Source organism: Spea bombifrons, chromosome 12 (assembly GCF_027358695.1).
Source record: "Spea bombifrons isolate aSpeBom1 chromosome 12, aSpeBom1.2.pri, whole genome shotgun sequence".
Taxonomy (NCBI): domain Eukaryota; kingdom Metazoa; phylum Chordata; class Amphibia; order Anura; family Pelobatidae; genus Spea; species Spea bombifrons.
The window spans coordinates 29,856,719-29,878,257 of NC_071098.1; the positions used below are offsets into that span (position 1 = coordinate 29,856,719).

Consider the following 21,539-nt stretch of genomic DNA (forward strand, 5'->3'; position numbering starts at 1 on the left):
TTGCGGCGTTAAAGTGCGTTGCGTATTTTAGAGAGTACAGCACGTTATAGAGAGTGCTAGATTTTGCGGTTATCTCAGAATGCATATTATTTACAATTGTATTCATCAATTTACGCGTTTTATAGAATACTCAGAAATCCGAGGGTTTCCCAAAATTATAAAAGTGCTTAAGTATTAAAAACAATAGTTATTAATAAAATTAACTGTTTTTTTTTTTTTTTAAGTGATTGTGTCTTTTATAATCTCCAAATCTATACAACGAAGCCCATTTGGTTATCAGGAATAATGTGCACGATAAAAAAAAAAATAAAAAAAAAGGAAAAACCTCACTGACCGTTTTTAAACATTTTAGAAAGTACGTGCGCCGATTACTCCTGCTACAGATACGTTTTGCTTCCGAAATAACTCATTTGAACAAAAAAGAATCAGCCACGCCGAGTCCTGCGCACTGATAAAATAAAAAATGTCCGTGTTTTCGGGTCATTGTATGGGCCTATAGGCTGTATAGGGGGGTAAAGATAGTGTTTGTGTAGAATGTGGTTGTGAGAATTTTGTAACTTTCTAGTGTTTTTCTTGTATTGTATCACAAAGAAAATAGTGACTTCACAATTTCACTAGCTTGTCACAACACACAGACGTGTGTGTGTGTGTGTGTATATATATATATATATATATATATAGAATGCGCACTTTTTAATTTGTGTTAAACCCGCCACACTCGCGCTCTCACACCCCTGCACATTCAGAAACAAACAATGAGAACTTTCAATATTTCATCCATTAATACATTAACTAATACCCCCGCCCGGGGGGGGCTCACACTGGCCCACACCCTAATGCCACAGACACCCGGCTACCCACAGACTCTCACACTCCCTCACACACTCACTCACACTTACACTCACCTTCAAGAAGGTAACAGCTGCAATAAAAGGGGAGGGAGCAGCATTGGGAGATGTGGGGAGGGTGAGCGGCAGCCTGTGATTGGCCGGGAAGCTCCTAAAGGCGTGGTTTATGTGACTGCAGCATATGAGGAGCCAACGGTGTGAGAGGGGGGGAGAGAGAGGGAGCGGGAGGGATGTGAGAGGACAGCAGCCTCCCTGAGCACAGAGCTGATTCCTGTTCATCGTCAGCTGCCTCTACCTCTCCTCCTCTCTCTTTTTTCTCTCTTCCCCTCTTTCTTTTTTCTTTCTCTCTCTCTCTCTGTCTCCTTCCCACCTCTCTGGGGCTCGGTCTCTGTCCCACCACTTCCCTGAGGAGGATTCCGGCCACATCTGTTCCCTGCCTGGAAAAAAGACATGGGGGTGAGTATGAATCTTAACAGACCCTGAATGTGAGTCTTTGTAACTACGAAGGGTTGGTAACGTTCCGTTTGGAACCCTGTGTGATAATCTGCAGCTGTCTATGGTCCCGAACAGCTCCCCATGACATCTACCGCAGCTGTCTATGGTCCCGAACTGGTCCCCATGACATCTACCGCAGCTGTCTATGGTCCTGAACTGGTCCCCATGACATCTACCGCAGCTGTCTATGGTCCCGAACTGGTCCCAATGACATCTACCGCAGCTGTCTATGGTCCTGAACTGGTCCTCATGACATCTACCGCATTCACAGCCTGGGGTCTCTGTCCTTGGTCCTGAACAAAGCCTGCTTGCGGCACCTTCAGCTCTCCATGAACAGACGCCCTTCAATGCCCTAAAAGCCTTTACAAGCCAACGGGTTCACATGGCTCTGCGTTGTCTTATATAACGCTCTGCCTTCCAACGGGTTAGAAGGTGAACTCCATAGGGCAACTCTGTATAGGACTGATTGGGCGACTAAGGGTTAAAGAGCCCCAGGGTGATTTTGCTGGTGGATAATTGTGTGCGCGGCGCACTGCGGTGTCTGTCTGTCTGTCGTTGTACGAGGGAAGGGAGGGTTGGAAAGGAAAGAGGATGAGATGAGATCATTCTTCAGAGGGAGACGGAAGGGGCAAAATGGGTAGGGATGCAGGAGGAAGGATGGAGAGATGTTGGGGGAGATAAGGAAGGTGAGGCAAAGGGGTGGGAAGAGACCAGATAAGGGAGGGACACCTGGGAGAAGAGAGGGAGCGGAGAACTGCTAAAACCTCATCCTTCCCCTGGGCTTAGAGGGCAAATGAAATAATTAACCCTATGATAGGGTATAGGCAAAATAAATCAGTATATAATGTGAGAATAGAAGGGGATCTGGGGCAACGAGGCACAGGTCCCCATGTTAGGTGAGGCAGTATGCCGAGAAGGGCACCTGAAGGTCAAGGAGAAATTTGGCGCAGTGATAATCTGCAGACCTCCCCCCTCCTGCAATATACCCCTTCCTATCTGCCCCTGCAATATACCCCTTCCTATCTGCCCCTGCAATATACCCCTTCCTATCTGCCCCTGCAATATACCCCTTCCTATCTGCCCCTGCGCTGTCACACAGGGCAACCGGCGTACGAATGAGTTAATGTTTTAATTAAGTCTCCGAGGATTTAAAGCAGAAGGGCGGAATCCCAACTGCTGGCGGTTTACACGGCAGGGAATTATTTCCCTGGAAAAAAATGAGAAAAAACCCGTAATCAAGGAATTAACCCCTTCCTACAGGCAGATCGATACACTTATAGGTGTCGATATCTTTATTGCCAGCCGCTTCATGCCCCATCTCAAACCAGAGCAGGCCTCTGCGGGGTCATCCAGAATAGGGCAGAAGAGATTGGAACGATTTAACCCTTTGTCGGTTGGAATGTTATATTTTAGCTATAAATCCGTTTCCTGATTGGAGGGCCAAGAAACTGCTTACTGATTGGATTAAGATGCTTGTTGGTGTTGAAGTAGATGACATAATTGTATTCGGTTTATTAGATACGATTTGAAGGGCATGTCTGCTAAATATTGCGATAAGTGGCGACCGGCTGCTTAAACATGTGATGAAATATTACATGCTTCAGACCTTGTGTATGATGTCATCCTCAAGGTCACAATGCATGGCCACCGATACGCTTTGCCGCTGCGCCCCCATTAATACAAAACATATATATATATATACTATAACAACACAAACACCCCCGGCCCCCGGCCCCTGTATACAATACCCATATAGAGTCACATATACACAGCATATTCCGGTGTGTGTTTTATGTAAGGTTTTTATCTCGTTCGGCGCAGGCTCTGAAATCCCCCCCCCTCCCCCAGGAGACTGGGCTGTACTGGGAGTAACGGGGAGGGTGGTTGGAGGGAGAGACATATGGCGCGGATGTAAGAGTGGATAATCCCCACACTAGCCGGGAGGAGGGGGTCCGAAGCAATAACTCCGTTTTGAATGAGGCAAGAGATCAAAGGGAGAGACGTCAGATGGAAGAGCGATAAAAGGAAAGGAGAACAGAATGAGGAAAGATGAATAGGGAGGGAAAATGTAATGGAGTTTGGTACAGGAGCGGTGGAAGGTTGGGGATTGGTGATGCAAATGATCCTCAAGGCAGTTGGGCGCTATTGAAGAATTAGGATACTGGAAGCAGGGAGAGGTACAAACACTGAGGTGGGGGGGGAGAGGACAAATGATGGGAGAAAAAAAAAAGAGGATGGGGGCAAAAAAATATATATTGGAGGTAAAAGAATTGAAATTTTTATGTCTGATTGGTGAAGGTGACCCCGATCAGAAACAAAATCCAATGATTCGTGAGACAGTGTATCACAGATATGGGGCTGATTAGAGAGAATCAGGTAACGGTGGGGTATGTTAAAGACATGGGGAGGAAAAATACAAAGCGAAGGTGTGAGGATGAGGAGGGAAAAGAGGGAAAAGAGTGGGAGACAAAATGGAGGCTGGGAGAGGAAAAGGAGGTTGAAGATGGATACAGCGAGGGAGCGATTGTTGGGTGTCGAAGGAGACGCTGGGGGGAGGAAATATACATAACGCTGTGAAAGACGATGTGGAGGGCAAATCGGTAAAAGACAGAGAGGCGGTCATTTTGCTGACAGAATCCCAAGATGGCTGCCCTTCCGCTGTATAAGAGGCTCCGCTGTGCCTGTAGTAACTGTGATTTTTAGGCTTAACCCTTTTGCTGCTGGAACCGCCATTCATTGATTATTTGCATATGAACCAGACACCCCACTTGTGCACTCATTGCATGTTATTATTATCGTTTTATATAGCGCCATCATATTCCGTAGCGCTGTACAACGGGAGCATGTAGACACATTTAGTGTCACCCCTTTGCTCGTTGGTTCACATAGGGTTAATGTATAGTAATTACCCGTCTTGCATATTGACCAACGCTGTAGATTCTCGGCTGCGGACTACAACTCCCATCATCCTATCTGGATAAGCATGATTGTCTTTTTTTTTTTTTAATGGGTAGGTTTAACGTTGTTTATCCTCGGCTTTGAATGAAAATTTGTGAGGTCATTATGCATCGTGTGTGTTTTTTTTTTTTTTTTAACGATTGACAGAATTGAATATTTTTAAATAGAACAGAATACAAAACGGCAGAACTTTAAAACGTCTGATACGCGTGACTGTAAGAAGCGACAGAGCCCTGTAACCTTCACAAAGTCACGCACCATAATGCATTGCGACGGCCTCCACCAAATAAAACGATGGATCGTACGATCAAGGAGAAGACGGAGCAGCGGCTTCTCCAGATATCGCACCAATTGTCACTCCCTTCAGTAACCCATTCCCGGGCAGCAGATAACGAGCTCCTTGAAGTGGACTTTAATTGATCTGTGGCCCCGTCCTTCTACTGGGAGGTGATTCCATGTCTCCAACACCCTCTCAGTAAAGTAAAACCTCCTTCCATTCCATCTCAGCTTCTGACCCTCTAGTCAGGTTGTGTCAGGGAATATAAGGTGTTATATGGAGAGATGGGCGCTATAGCGATATGCTATATGGAAAGGCATTTCTAGGAGAAGACATTATAGGAAGGGGCTTTATAAAGCAAGCAAATGCGTTAGGGGTTAAACCCCAGCCCCTTCTCCCCTGTGTATGGGGCGGTTAGGTGTTCATGTGGCGCATTCTACTAACAAACACGTAACAGGGAGTTATACGGAGACGTTAATGGACCAGTATGTAGAGTTTTAGGGCACTTATAGAGCAATAAACATTTTTTGCTAGGTGGTAAATGATAAATGGAGGGAAGCAGAGAGACGCCATAAAGATGGTGGTGTGAGTGGTGAAGACGCACGGTGGATGCCGGCTGGGTTGTTTGGCACAGTTGGTGTCCGGGCGACGGCAGCGAGGTGTTGGCTCAACTGTAGTTTAGGTCCTCACCCCCAGCACCCGTTCTGAGACCTGCCGAAGCCCGCTAGGTACTCGATATTACTTATAAAGACTTTAATTTCTTCAAACCTTCTTGACGTTCCATACCGTCATGAGAACATGTGCCAGAAAACATATCATGGTGGCCTGGAACGTCAGGTTCTAGGTTTTTGAGCACCCTCGGTAAAGAAGGGGTTAAAGAATGGAACTATACCCACCATCATCCCCGGGGTGGACACACAATGGGGGAAAAGTACATTTATTGAAGGCATTGTGAGAATAACCTTAAATTATCCAAGGTTACTACAGAGTGTGGTGCCATCTTGGGCCAAAGCACCTGACCTCCTCTTCTGTATGTATCAGGTTTTTTTTTACTTGTATTACACTTTTGTGTAAAAAAAAAATACACAATAGAAGAGACCAACAAGTAAGATGAGGCCTTGTGTACGCTGGTGTTACGTTTAGAATAAGATTAAGTGTTCCAGGCTGAATAGAACATGGCCTCTTAACCCACATTTTTAAGACGATGATATCTTTTGATCTGATTGGATAATGTTCATTGTTACTTTGTATATATTATTATTATTATTATTATTATATTTATTTAATATATACCCATTACAGATGGCCCACACCTCCACATACTTATATTGTAACTTAGGATTTTCCAGCAGATCGGCCCTATTTGGCCCGTCTAGTCACTCGTCTTTAAGCCATGCATCTTTAAATCCCCTCACTGTATTAACCTATATCACTTCTGCTGGGAGGCTGTTCCACTTAACTACTACCAGCAACAGGAAATTAGAAGTGGATTACATCAGTACCTATATCCAAATATCATTTTTTTCCCTCAAAACAGGTGGGTTGAGATCATTTATAAAAATATAGCCCTATAGTTTTTAAAACTTGGACAGTTCCGAGTATGCAGAGGAATCCTCCTTCTTAAGGATTGGGGTCATTGAGATGGACGGCTGTTGGGTAGACCATTTTGGGATGAAATCTTCACTGGTGGTGTTGATTTGTTTCTTGAGAATTAGGTGTCATTGTGGAACTCCGCAGAATTCCACGGAGATAACCCTGTGGTTAGTTTGGAGGAACGTCAACCATATGGTCAACCGAAATGGGGGTCATCATTTACCAATTGTTGAGAAGGCCATTGAGTAGTTGATGATGTATAGGTGTAATCTAGGTAAACACGGTTTGGCTGTAAGGGAGTTGACCCTTTGCTGGTAGGTATGGAGAAAAGCGTTGAGAAGCTTGTTTCTTCTTGTTGAGTAGATGATTCCATTATACAAAACAGAAACATTCTCCTTGGCTGTTGGGAACAGATGGTTCTGTTTTGAGGAGTCCAATCAGGATCATTAAGAAGACAAATTTGCACAGGGCAAAGTACATCGGATGATATTATTACGTCTGCTTGTTGTAGAGGGTTATTTTATCAATGTCAGAGCCAAGAGTTTGAAGGGATGATGTGTCTGTTGAGTACATTGTTTAGGGTCATTGTTGTTTGTGAAGGATATCATTTGGTGTTGGGCACCAGATTGAGGCTAACTCTTGGGGTGGGCAGTGTGCCTTCCGGGACAGTAATTCTGTGCCAGGGACGCCCATCCTAGGTGTTTATTTCTTCTCTTTAGAAAGGCACGATCCGTAATCAATGACACAAAGTCACTCGCAAAATCTGTTTTGAATGTTCTGGAAAACATGTCAACGGTCTGTTGTTTGGAAATCGAACCCTATTGTTCAAGAGATGTCTCTTTCGAGAGTTGGATTTAAGGTCCTCACCAACTGACTCAGCCTTATCCATGGAATGATGATCCATACTAGACATTGTTGTGTCTGTACTTACTATGGATGTTGGGATTAGAGTAGATTGAGGTTAAATTGCATATGGAGCTAATAGGTTCTGATGACTATTGGGGTGCAAAAGTTGGAACTTTGCACCGTTGAGTTGATCATTCCGTTTTGAGGTTTAGAATTAGGTGTGAGATCTTTTTAGGGTGGGGGAGATAATTCTTTATTGGTTCCTGGATACCAAGACGAAGGACCTTACATCCCAGGTGTATGTCCATACTGTCTTTAGAGGTGAAGTTCCAATGCTAACCTTAACACTACATAATCCTCACGTCTTCCTCAAACTTAAATAACACATTTATACGGGGTATATTTATTTATATAGGGGTATGTACAAAAATCCCTTGGTTGAGGATATATTTTATTCGGAAAACATTGGATTTATTAACTTTTATTATTTCCCGGTTACTTGTCCGTTGTTAAGAAATCTGCCAGCGTGTTAAAGAATAAGGCACTAGGCTATTTTTGGGGGAAGAGTTTGGTTTTGAGCTGCGTTCTTGGATTCTACAGGGACTTTTCAGGTAACTAAATTCGAAAAACACCCTGGAACATGAGTGTAGAAGTACGGATAGCGTCTTATATCACCAGGGTTATACGATGCTTGAATCAGAGTCGCGTGTGGTCCGACGCAGAAAGGTCGAGCATTGTATCAATTAAAGTACAATGGTTGCGTCGCTTGTCCAGACATTAATAAATGAGTAGGTGACAGGTGGTCACCTGCACATAGTGTGCTGTAAATAGGGATTCCGTGTCATTATAACTGGGGGAGCCTGCTAATTTCACCCGTGCTCTCTGCGTGCTTCAGTGGTCGCAGCGTGCTGACAGCGGGATCCGGTTACTGCAGTATTGGCTCAGATCCAGAGGACTTCCTCTCGCTCCGGCTTCTCCCGCAGTGCTGTAAAGGCAAGGTCATTATAGGATTATCGTGAGCAAGGTTATATGTGACAGAGACAGAGAGGGCGGGGATGCTTTATATATTTTTTTGTCTTTTTTTAAATTCTGTATAGTCCTGTTTTTCCAGAAAATACAGAAACATTTAATAGAAGCAGATAGAGAATAATAAAATGTTGATTAGAATAAAGGGATTAGGTGGTGTGATTGGAATAGAAGCGAGACAGACAATGAGAGGGTTGGCCGGGCTTTGGGGCAGGTGGAGATGAACAACGATAATGACAGCAGAGAGAAGAGAAGAGATAATTGGAGAGATAGAGGGGTTGGGATGGGAAGGAGAAAAGAAAGCGGGGGATGAGGGAGTAAAGAGGAGTGAGAGAGAAGGAGAGAAAGGAAAAAAAGGAGAACAGTGTAGAGGAGAGGAAGGAGAGAAAGAAACACAAAGGCAAAGAGAGAGAGAGAGAGCGTGAAAGCATTGAGTAAGAATGAAAATAATTTCTAAAGATCTAACAGCCTTAGATAGATAGTTGGGTGGAGGAAGCAGGACCGAGGATAGAGGTTGCAGGGAGAGGACATGTTTATGGAGAGGTACTGTGGGGCAGGAGAGGGAGGGGAAGCCATCGCTGCGTCTCTCCTGCCTATTCGTCCGTGGCTTGGTTTTTCACCCGGCGCCATTTTAGGATGTTGATTTTCTTTCTGGTTCTGCTGCTCTCAGGGAGAAATTGAGTTTCGTTGTTAACCCCTTTCAGGCACATCATCTATTTACCAATTTAGAATCTAATTGTGGTGTTCAAGGCCAAATATCCCAAATATACAAAGTGACAGAACAAATTTCACAAAATCAACATATTCCAAAATGTCTCAAACAGATATTCAAATACAATTGTTGTCCGACACCTATCAATACATCTTGGAATCCTCCAACTGCTAAATAAGGTCCCAGTATAAAAGGATCATGTAATCCACCGAGCAAAGGTCGAGAACCCAAATAACATCAATGTTGGAAATCAAGTAAATCTGACCCAAATTTCTAATTTGACCCAAAGTTATTGCCAATAATACAATTTCTTTCTCAGCTCAAGCTGTTAACTCTCAAAATGGATCAATTTCCTTTGGACTTGTCACCTGAATGTCACCAAATAGGACATCTGAACCTTTTAGCCACAAAGTCTCCGTTGTGCTTATAGGCGATCGTGCTCTGTCGTACATAATATAGATATCATAGACGTTAGCGGCTTAATATAGTTATGGTTATAAGTGTCGGTTATTGCTCAGTTTATCGCCCAAGCCGAGTTCATCTCGAAAAATCGATAATAATTCTAGATGGGAAAGCTCCTGGTCTGATCTAATAACCACCAATTAAGGCCACATAATTAAACTATCTGTGGTCTGCGTGGATGATAATTAAACTGTGTGGTTTGAGATTCATTCACTAACCTCAGTAAGCAAAACAAAATATAATTTCCCTCTTCATATCTCTATTACCAGTAAGTGCCTGATTTTCCCTAAATTAGTCATCGATGTATCGTATTAGTGTAACATTAGGTGGAGATGAATGGATGTGACTTGAGCTGCTAAGGGGGCTCCCCTGTTGGGTATAAGCTTCATATAGAGGATCCAATGTGAGGTTTCATATAAAGCTATGTTCCTTGAGGGATTATACATCTAGTATAGGATCCATAAAGGGGTCCATAAATTATATTATATCAAGTGCCATGTTATTGAAGCCAGCATTAGAACATTGTATCTGATTACAGTAAATGTTTCAAAGACAGAAGCTCCTTGGGGATTAGTCTAATAGTTTGTACTGGCCAGTAATAAATCACCCCAAAAATCACATATATTAAATGAGAGGAACAGCAGATCATGGGGTTAGTTTAGGTTTCTTTATTGAGTTGTTCATTTACTTTATTCTGTTTGTTTTGGGTGATTCATTGTTTTTTTGCTTGACTTTCAAAGTATCGTCGGGGAAGATTCTAAAAGTTATCTCTATTTTTCATCATCCTCTATCAATTCATCATATAGAGATGTTCTTTGGTTTTTTTTTGATGTCCTTCGTCCACCATTCTTTCCATAGACTTCCTCGTGTTTCTTGGGAGTCTCTCCATATTACAAAGTTACCTCTTCTCGATTAACAATCAAAAGAATGTCGGTGACGAAGCTTATTGATGTGGAAAGTTAGTTATAAAATCATAAAATGATCACAGGTTGCCAAATTTTCAACTGGGACATGTATGAATCCAACACCGTGTCTAGGATACCTACAGTTTTTGGGCATTAGAGTTGATATCACAGACAGGAACCGTGTGAGATCGCAGGCTTATGGAAGATATAGCTGACGCCAATTATTAGTTTCTTATAACTGTTTGTTTTATTTTACTGGTGTGTTTTGGTTTTTAAGACCATTTACAATATTTACCCGATTTTGTGTGTTTTGAGTGGTTTAATTGATTTCTTTCTTATCATGGAGACCCTTAAATTGTTTTGGTCATTCTAGGTCATTCTGCTTTTGAGGAGTTATCTCAAAGCCCTCGCTGCTCTCTGCTTTTTGGAGGATCGTTTTGGTTGCATTGTCTTCCTGTAGATTTTTCTGAATCATGAGGGTCGGTCAAGGCTCAGGCCTCCCTGTGATTCAAGGAGATAATTTGCTTGGGCAGGCTGGTAAATTTAGACCCAACTTGTAAGAAAAGCCAGTGACCCAAATTCTTCAATTAGTTGCAGATCAGAAGTCCATAGTATCTTCTTCCGCCATTGTCAACCTGTTATTCTTATTTGTTTTGCTGGTTCTATGTCCTACTTGTTCCTCATCTCTATTTGGTTTGTGGTTCCCATTGTATTTTTTTGACATTTCTTACTTATAGATATGTCAATTTTCTACTTCCACAGTACGGCCGGTCAGACAGTTACCGCGTGGCCACCACGCAGGACAATAAGGATGACAACTCCCCTAAGAAGGGCAAGGGGGTGCAGAAAAAAGAAATGGACGAACTCAAGAAAGAGGTGGCCATGGTAAGTGAAGATCTTGATGTGATTGATGGGGCTATGATGGTAATGTCCTCCAGAATAGGTCTCTTTTCTCCTCGTCCTACAGAACCGGTGCTATAGAATAGGTCTCATGTTATCTGAACCTAGAGAGTAGGTCTCTCTTTTCCTGGTCCTCAGTCATCTAAGAAAAGCAGAGTGGACCAGTATAAAGGAGGAAGTATGGTTGATGTGTGACCAAAGAACCAGAAAGAATGATACAAAATGCTGAGGGACTGTGTATTATCATTTTTTTTTAACTTTCCTTTTCCTCTGCCCACAGACGGAGCACAAAATGTCGGTGGAGGAAGTGTGCCGGAAATATAACACGGACTGTGTGCAGGTCAGAGAACTCACATTGACTCAATCGTACCTACAGAGTCAATAAGACACGCCAATGTCCTCTCTGCCAACCGCTCCCTGAATGTCTGTCCTCTTACTCCTTCTTTATTGCCTTTTCAGGGATTGACGCTGAGTAAAGCAGCAGAGATTCTGGCTCGAGATGGTCCCAATGCACTCACGCCACCCCCCACAACACCCGAGTGGATAAAGTTTTGTCGTCAGCTGTTCGGAGGATTCTCAATTCTTCTATGGATTGGGGCTATCCTCTGCTTTCTGGCTTACGGCATCCTGGCTGGCACAGAAGATGATCCCTCGAGAGACAATGTAAGATTGAACCCCTGCTACGTAGTTTTAGCTCCCTCTGTAATGAGGCAGGGGTATTGTTTCCTATACAACAACAAACAAGATGCAGTAAATAGGTTACATTTCACATCATATGTATAAAATGCTATCGGATGGACGGCAATGCATAGTAATTAACGGGATACAGGATGACGGTAGAATGGACCATATTCCTTTAGTCTGTCCGAGGCCATGCGATATATATTAGTTCAAATGTCTGACTGCTGAAGTAAAACCTCCAGGTCTCATTGTCTCCTTTATTTCCTTTTCAGCTATATCTGGGCATTGTCCTTGCTGCGGTCGTGATTATCACTGGCTGCTTCTCTTATTACCAGGAGGCCAAAAGTTCTAAAATTATGGAATCCTTCAAAAACATGGTGCCCCAGGTAAGGAAGAGTAGAGCGAAGAAACATGAGCATGGCAAGTGAAAAAACAAAAGAAGGAGACAGGGGATTGTTGAACTCCAGCTTGGTTATTTTGTATCTTCTTCTTTCATCTGCTCTTCTTCATTCCCTATTTTATTCTACTTTGTTCATTTTTCCTTCTCCATCTTTTCTCTTCCAATGCCTCCATTTCATTGTTGGCTTTCCTCTCTCTCTCTCTCTCTCTCCAGCAAGCCCTGATTATCCGTGAAGGTGAAAAGATGCAGCTTAACGCCGAGGAGGTTGTGGTTGGCGACCTGGTAGAAGTTAAGGGTGGAGACAGAGTGCCAGCCGACCTTCGCATTATATCTGCCCATGGCTGCAAGGTGAGGTTCTAATACATCTTACCCCAATATGAAAATGTACTCTGTGACACTATCCTGAACGCACATTCTATAAATCGTCAAGACCTGGCTACCAAGTGCCCCAGTGGTTGACTTCTTGAAACCCAAGCTGGTTTCCACAATTACTGGATCTGTTCTCAATGTTTTTATTCACCCCTGACTTAACTAGTTTGGCAACTCTTTTATATTTTCCCTTTTGTATTTGTCATCTTCCAGGTTGATAACTCTTCCTTGACAGGTGAATCTGAGCCCCAGACAAGGTCACCTGATTGCACTCATGATAACCCTCTCGAGACGCGAAATATCGCTTTCTTCTCTACTAACTGCGTTGAAGGTAACATTTCTTTCACTACAAACTATATCAAACACAGGCAGATCACGGTTTCATTAAAGATGTATGAAGAGGGAATAATAATTTAAAGAACGCGTAACCAATCGGTATCATGCTGATTCATGTTGCCGACCAGTAGTTTTTGGATGAGCCTCAGTAGGTCTTTGGCTGGCCTGTGAGAGTAATCAGCGATGGGAATGCTGGCTAATGAGTATGGGGTTAGTGCGTAAACTTGGTGCTGACGTGAGTTGGTGGCAATTTGCAGGTACGGCTCGTGGAGTGGTGGTCGCCACAGGAGACAGGACTGTGATGGGTCGCATTGCCACCCTGGCTTCTGGTCTGGAAGTTGGGAAGACCCCAATTGCCAAAGAGATTGAACATTTCATTCAACTTATCACCGGCGTGGCTGTCTTCTTGGGAATCAGCTTCTTCATCCTCTCGCTCATTCTGGGATACTCCTGGCTTGAAGCCGTCATCTTCCTTATCGGCATCATCGTGGCTAATGTCCCGGAAGGTCTGCTGGCAACTGTGACTGTGAGTATACGGGGCAAAGGCCCCTTCTTTACATGTCGGGTCTGCAGCTGTGTGATATTATCAGATGGAAATTGGCATTATATACTCTTTACTGACCACAGAGGTATGACATCTAGTCTAGCTTCATATTTATTCATAAATATTGGGAAACCTAAATGATTATTTGGGATCAGATACTTTGTAGCCCTATCTCATCACATTCCGGTAGCGAGGCGACGGTCAAGCGTGAGGAAGGGCACATAGTCTTAACTTTTATGTCAATTTGTAAATTCCGATTTATGGTAGATACAATGGAAGAGGTGTTTGGGGACTTTAACCCATTGGGAACATAAGACAATGCCAAGGACCAGGACTGGTAGAAAAATGGCAGACTAAGTGATACCATTGGCGAGAACTGGATTATGACCATCGACCATGTTGTCTACTAAATCTGTTTCCTCGCTGTGTTACTAGGCCTCTCGGCTAACTTGATACCCTCTGGCTGAATACTTCCAGCCCTGTCCTGACGATATTCACAGGGTGCAAAGGCAGGGGCAGTTAAAAATGCTATTTCTGACTGCTTGCCCATCGAACGATGTTAGTTTTTGAAGGGATGAGACCCTGGTGGAAGCAGCAATGGATTTTACTTACCGCGCTTACTCTTCCCCTTCCCAGGTCTGTTTGACTCTGACTGCCAAGCGCATGGCCCGGAAGAACTGCCTGGTGAAGAACTTAGAAGCCGTGGAGACGCTGGGATCCACGTCTACCATCTGCTCTGACAAGACCGGGACCCTCACACAGAACCGTATGACTGTGGCCCACATGTGGTTCGACAACCAGATCCACGAGGCAGACACCACAGAGGATCAGTCAGGTACAGAAATAATAACACATATAGCGATATCACCTTTCACACAACATAACACTATAGCTCCTTTTAAGTAATTATAATGTCTATTCTTTTTATTTGTTTAAAGTTTTCCCCATTTAATTAACCAAATGTATCTTCTTATCCTGTTTGTACTCCCTTCTCTTATCTCCTTTTTTCCTTCTATGTCTATTACTGTGAACAATCTCCTTTTTTTCCTCCCTCACCAACCGTTGTCTCTTTTTAGGCGCATCATTTGATAAGAGTTCTCCTACTTGGGTGGCCTTAGCTCGGATTGCTGCTCTGTGCAACCGCGCCGCCTTCAAAGCAGGAAACGATAACATTCCCATACTGAAGGTGAGAGCCGTCACTCATCCACGGAGCGGGCAATGAGCTACGATGTGCCAATAACGCGCCATACGCCGTTACGCAGAGCATGTCGTCTCCTATCGTGTCTCCGGTTTCGGTTATGGAATGTTAAGGTTAAACCTCTTGGCCTAAATATTAATGCTTGACCTCGTCTTGATTTCCGTAGAGGGACGTTGCAGGTGACGCTTCTGAGTCTGCTCTCCTAAAGTGCATTGAATTGTCCTGCGGGTCGGTGAAACTCATGAGAGAGAAGAACAAGAAGGTGGCGGAGATTCCATTCAACTCTACCAACAAGTATCAGGTTAGTTACGCTTTCCCAAAACGATCTTCACGGAAAAAGGATCCTGAGGTGGATACTCAACGTTATTGGAGTAAACATAAAAGTGAGAAAATATTATATAATCATATAAACGATTCCAGCTTCACCAAAGAGAATACATCTAGTCTTATAAACTGCAGTATCTATGGTCTAATCGGTCTATGAGGTTTTTGATGCCATTAGAAGGCTCGTATCCTAGCTCCTCACACCTGCTCCTACCACCCTGACCTTCTGACTTTGAGTACACGCCTTCGGTGAAGCACATAGTCTGACCGCAATCTTGTACAAGGAAATGTGACTTTTCCAGAAACCATTTCTCGCTCTTGCATTGTCGGCATTATGGTGGGAACGAGAAGAAGCAAGAACTTTACATCCAGTTCTCCAACAAGGAATGGAGATAAGGGCAACTTATAGGCTTAATGCCACCCGTTGTCACTTTACACAAGATGACGTTAAAATAGTCATGCCGACATTATAAAGACCGGCTTCTTTTCTGTTTGGCAAGATAGTTCTCACCCACCCTTACTAGACCCCTTTCTCACCAAATCCACATCCCTTACTGTGACGCTCTTCCCCTGCCGCCTCTTTCATTGTTATCCCCCCTGCAGATTAGTCACAGCTGGTGCAGGATCCCGGCTTGATCCTTCTTAGCATTCATTTTAAAATGACATAAAAGCTTTTTAACCCTGCGTATTCCAATGACTAGTCCGAGCACCATGATCACACCATGTATTGTGTCTTTGTAAGGGTAGGCTGTCAGAAATTATGTATGTATGTATATATATATTATATTATATTATATTATATATAATAGTATTTATATTAGAAGAACATTTAAGAAATCAGCATAAATCATTTATTTGCCTCTCAAATCTGTATTTTTTCTACTATCCAAATGCGTAACCTTGATTTATTGATGTTATTTAAATGCTACTCGACTGAATAGTTTAGTTCCCTTTTAATGAATATACAAACCACCTTTCTCCTATCTCAGTTATCCATCCACGAGACTGAGGACCCCAACGATAACCGCTATCTGCTGGTCATGAAGGGAGCCCCAGAGAGGATTCTGGAAAACTGTTCCACCATTTTAATCCAAGGAAAGGAACAGCCATTGGACGACGAGCTTAAAGAGGCCTTCCAAAATGCCTACTTGGAACTGGGTGGCCTGGGAGAAAGGGTGCTGGGTATGTTGAAGAACTAGATAAATTGTTGGAGCTGTATAAAAAAAAAGATTATAATAATAATGCTAATAAAAATAATAATAATGCTAATAATAATGCTAATAATAATGCTAATAATAATAATAATGCTAATAATAATAATAAAATGCTTGTGTTTCTGGGACATGTGACTTCAGTGCATTTCTCTCCAACAGGATTCTGCCACTATTACTTCCCCGAGGAGCTGCATCCCAAGGGCTTTGCTTTTGATACAGAGGACCTTAACTTCAGCACCGAGAACCTTTGCTTTGTTGGTCTCATGTCCATGATTGACCCTCCCAGGGCAGCCGTGCCAGACGCCGTGGGGAAATGCCGAAGTGCAGGAATCAAGGTGAGGAGGGCACAGGCGGATATTATTGCACCGCCGTATAATCTATTCGTTATCACCAGAGCACCCTGGTTGTCCCCGAGGCCCGTGTCCAAAGATGTAGACGTTACATTTGGACCGAACATTTCTGAAAAAACATTTTATTCTCCATGTTTACACTTAAATTTATGGTATCCCACAGTCCCTTTTTCCCAGTACCCCCAAATCAACTTTTTTTTGCAATCTTGGGGTCAACAGTTCCAGATTTGTGTTAATGCTGCCTGTAAATTGTTACATGGAACATGGGGAATTCTAATCAGATTGTTCTTCTCATTCTAGGTGATTATGGTAACTGGTGACCATCCCATTACAGCCAAAGCTATTGCCAAAGGAGTTGGGATTATTTCTGAGGGTAACGAGACTGTGGAGGATATCGCAGCCAGACTTAATATCCCTGTCAGCCAAGTGAATCCCAGGTAGGTCATACAGGATAGACAAATGATTGGGAGCACGGCACTGTACTGTGTTACAGCTGTGCAGGAGAAGTAGTACAATGACGAAGCATATGGTCTAGATGCCAAGACAGGTTGGGATCCTAAGACTTGGTTGTAGTAGATGGTTGGGCTACTGTTTTATGGCTTCTGGTAATGTTAGGACTTCTAAGGACCACTTTCTAATCTAAAGGCTCTAGAATACATGAAAAGAAGATTCTGCACTTATAATTTAGCACAATTACTTATTAAACCCCCAACACTATCTCTACTAAAAATAAAAATGATAATATTTGGGATACATAAAGGTCCAAAATCTCCTGGGTTAATGTTCTCGGCGATGTCCTTCTTGAGAATTGTAAGATTAGACCTTGAGTATCCAAACGTTGCGGAACAAAAAACCATTAACCTTCCCCTTACCAGTAATGGAAAGATGGCTCCGATGTCTCTGTTGCCAGCTCTTACCACAATGTTTTTGTCTGTATTCTCCCCCCGTCAGGGATGCCAAGGCCTGTGTAATTCACGGGACAGATTTGAAGGACATGGGCACAGAGCAGATGGACGAGATCCTGCAGAATCACACAGAGATTGTGTTTGCCCGCACCTCGCCTCAGCAGAAGCTCATCATTGTGGAAGGCTGCCAACGCCAGGTAAGGAGGATGTTGACATGGTCCTTCTTAAAAGCGCTGCTCCCCAATCTTAGCTAAACTCAACACTATTTTCATATAAATAGATCTTTACTTCCTCAGTAACCCCCCAACAGGTTGCATGTGGATTTTGTAGATTAGATTAAGACCTTTTGATTTCAATTTACATATTTTTTCCCACCAGTCTGTAAGAGATAGTCGTCCATGCCCCATCACAGTAAGGCTACCCCAGCCTACTGCCAGAACCATTCTAACGCTCCTGCCCCATTAGGGGGCTATTGTTGCAGTCACAGGTGATGGTGTCAACGACTCCCCGGCTCTGAAGAAGGCAGACATTGGGGTGGCCATGGGTATCGCCGGTTCAGATGTCTCGAAACAGGCAGCGGACATGATTCTCCTGGATGATAATTTTGCTTCCATTGTCACAGGAGTGGAAGAAGGTAAGCAGAGAAATATATGTGTAAATTAAATTAACCCTATAAAGGCCAACTGAGAATTTATATTGTGCTGGGGAAGAATTTGGAGTTTCATGTGATACCACCCACTAACCTGCAGGGCGCCTTATCTTCGACAACCTGAAGAAGTCCATCGCCTACACCCTGACAAGTAACATCCCAGAGATTACGCCTTTCCTACTCTTCATCATGGCCAATATCCCACTGCCTCTGGGTACCATCACCATCCTGTGCATTGATCTGGGTACCGACATGGTGAGTAGGAAACTCAGACCTGAGTATCTTTTTTTGGATAGTTGTGTAAGCAGTCAGGTCTACAAAGATCATAGGGATAGGTGTGTATGATGTCATCCTCGTGATAACCTATGATGTCACATTTTTTTCCCCTTGCAGGTTCCTGCTATCTCTCTCGCTTATGAAGCTGCTGAAAGCGACATCATGAAGAGGCAGCCTAGAAACCCTCGCACAGACAAACTGGTCAACGAGAGGCTGATCAGCATGGCGTACGGGCAAATCGGTAGGGGAAAATACAGTAAAATATAATAAAACTAAGATAAAATTAATGTCGACAATGACCAATATTGTATAAAAAGCCCCAATGCGTTAAAGACACTCTATAGAGAAGACACTACTTTTGCTACGGTGACATAGAACATCATAGATGTAGCCAGATACACGGAAGCTTCTTTTTCTCCATTCCTTTACCGATCCCCATCAATGTCCACTAATTGTTTTTTCTTCTCCTCTCGTCTTTAGGTATGATCCAGGCTCTGGGCGGCTTCTTCGCATATTTCGTAATTCTAGCAGAAAATGGTTTCCTTCCATCTCATCTGGTTGGAATCCGATTAAACTGGGATGATAGGACCTGCAATGATCTGGAAGACAGCTACGGACAGCAATGGGTAGGTTCTCCAACGGCCCAACGTAGAGCCGCGGCGGTCCTGGGCTAATGGAAAATGTCAAGCGAGGTTGACACAACGCTTCATTCCTGTTTTCTTCCCCAACCTCAGACATACGAACAACGAAAGATTGTGGAGTTCACATGCCACACGGCCTTCTTCGTCAGTATCGTGGTGGTGCAGTGGGCAGATGTCGTTATTTGCAAGACCAGAAGAAATTCTGTGTTCCAGCAGGGCATGAAGTAAGAGAAACTGCCCCCCCTTTACTAAATGCCCTCAGGGATGGTTTGACTATGGGGGCAAACTTTTCAGCCTTCTAAGCCCTTGCACATGAACGGTATTTATGAACGGCCCCTGCTTGCTATTCGTGCGCTAATACCTACGCCTCATTCCAAGACAATAACGAATATGTATCATGACCTGACCTCATTCCATAACTTTGCCTATTTCTCCTAGGAATAAGATCCTCATCTTTGGTCTGTTTGAGGAAACAGCTCTGGCGGCGTTCTTGTCTTATTGCCCCGGAATGGACATTGCATTGAGAATGTACCCTCTAAAGTAAGTGGCAAGCACAGATGCCCTATAGGGCCATACTAACATCGTGCCTCTATTTAGAGCTAATTTTAGGACTTTTGCATTCAGATTCGAACACATTTTAAATTTAAAAATATTGTTTAATTCATACACATGTCCAAAAACGGCCAGAATGAAACCAGCAACAAGCTCTGAATTTTCGTTTAACATTTATTTTCTCACTTACTCTCGCCCTGCCTCCTCCGACTACTGCTTCCATGTCTCCGCTTCCCCCCGCACTCTTCCCTTTTTTTCATTTTTCTTTAAAGTACTTCCGCGAAAGGGCGGAGCCTCCACGCGCACCACCTCCTTCCCTCCCATTGGATAGGGGAAGAGGTTGTCCTCTTGGTGTGCGTGGAGACTCCGACCTGTTGCGGCAGGACTCCGAAGAGTGTGGGGGAGTAGAAAAGAAATTAGAAAAGGGTAAAAAAAAGGAGACAAGAAAATGTTTGTCGGAGAAGGCAGAGACAGAGCGGGGAGAGTTTGTGGGTGAGAATAAAAGAATTTCTTTAACGAAAGAAAAACCCTCCAAATTTCATCCGAACCGAAAGCGATCCTAGACCGTTCTTGGTCTTCGTGCACGTGTCCAGTTTTGGGGTCAAATCTCCAGAATCTATTCTATCGAGTTTGAAAGAACGTCCGGAGTATCTACTAACCTATTGGATCTCTGTCTCTCCTACAGACCCAGCTGGTGGTTCTGTGCCTTCCCATACAGCTTCCTCATCTTTATATACGATGAGATCCGAAAACTCATCCTTAGAAGACACCCAGGAGGTAAGAGCGTGAATGAGGTCTAGACCAGGATGAATCACGTGGTTACTGATGGACAGTAATCGGCCATATTGGATTATGGTTATCACTGTGCAACCACAATGGGGGTTAACTCACCAGATCAAACCAGGGCGACGCTAAACGCGGTCATTTTGTTACCCCCTTTCTCGAAGGGTTATAGGGCCAGATGTGGCTTGTGGGGCTTATGTCCCCCCCCCCACCTCGGTGTTATTATGTAATACGATGCTGCGGGTTTCTCGTCTTCCGAATAAACTAATATCTATGCTTTTTTTTTTTATCTTTATCTTACAGGTTGGGTAGAAAAAGAGTCTTACTATTAAGTTCCGAGAAATCTCCTAGACCTGGATCCTCGTCGACCTATTAACCCTGCCCCGAATAAAGAAAAAAAAAGAAATAAAAAAAATAAACAAATAAAAATAAATCCAAACAAAGTTCCCTAAAAAAAAAACCCCATCAACTAACAGTGGTTAACAAAGAATGCAATGTCCGGTATAGAACCCACTCTCCAGCTTTCTGTTCCAGATTCCATTTTGGTTCTTTTTTTCAACTCATTTCTCTCCCCTCCTTTTTCTGTAAAATTATAAATATATATATATATTATATATAAATATAAATAGAACCAGGTTTTTTTTTTTTTTTGCGCTTTGTTGTTTTTTTTTTTTTATGTTTATTTTATTTTTAATGATATAATATAAAAGGAGGGGGAGAGAGAAGGAAAGAGAGGACACTAGAAAGAGTGATTTAAGAGCTAAATAAAAGACGCGAAACGGGGAGAAAATGGTTAAGAAATGGTTAATGTTTGCAATGGAAGCCATTGTGGCCTCGTGGGACATGCGATCCGCAGCGGCCCCCGAGCCGGAGGATCGCTATCCCTGTGGATGAACGCGAATTGGAAAGGGTCGCCTACGTAGTGTTTACAATGTGAATTTGGAACAGGAGAAAGGATCTTTACAGAGATGCAAGCACATTTATAGATCTATATCTAAAAGATTATTTTTTCCGCCCCTTTTTTCCACCTAACATCATGCAGTGCCATATGCAAATTAATGTATGCTAATTTGCATATGGCACTGCATGGTGATGTCACAGGCAGGGTGTAGCCAGCAATATGATTTTTTTTCCTTTTATTTCTGCATTGTATTGACCTTTCTTAAGGCGCTACGTTCACATTGTAGGGAAGCTGTCTTTGGTGACGGGGTTCCTTTAACCTTCTCACTCCCTGAGCACTGGTAGTGAAAAGGTTAAAAATAGAATAAAGAGAGAAAGGAGGCAAGAAGTGAGAG

The 21,539-nt window shown here is 43.3% G+C and overlaps 1 protein-coding gene across 1 annotated transcript; it reads left to right on the plus strand.

Moving 5' to 3' along the window:
* The first annotated feature begins 1,054 nt into the window (after positions 1-1,054).
* Positions 1,055-21,034, plus strand: ATP1A3 (ATPase Na+/K+ transporting subunit alpha 3). The gene is made up of 23 exons (XM_053452693.1): positions 1,055-1,304; positions 10,885-11,007; positions 11,303-11,362; positions 11,482-11,685; positions 11,976-12,089; positions 12,317-12,451; positions 12,686-12,803; positions 13,066-13,334; positions 13,989-14,187; positions 14,429-14,538; positions 14,717-14,851; positions 15,864-16,056; positions 16,248-16,423; positions 16,739-16,875; positions 17,390-17,540; positions 17,809-17,977; positions 18,093-18,247; positions 18,386-18,509; positions 18,749-18,894; positions 19,003-19,133; positions 19,348-19,449; positions 20,147-20,238; positions 20,548-21,034. Exons 1-23 carry the CDS (start codon positions 1,299-1,301, stop codon positions 20,574-20,576), a joined length of 3,078 nt encoding a protein of 1,025 aa, XP_053308668.1. The 5' UTR covers positions 1,055-1,298; the 3' UTR covers positions 20,577-21,034.
* Positions 21,035-21,539: the final 505 nt, after the last annotated feature.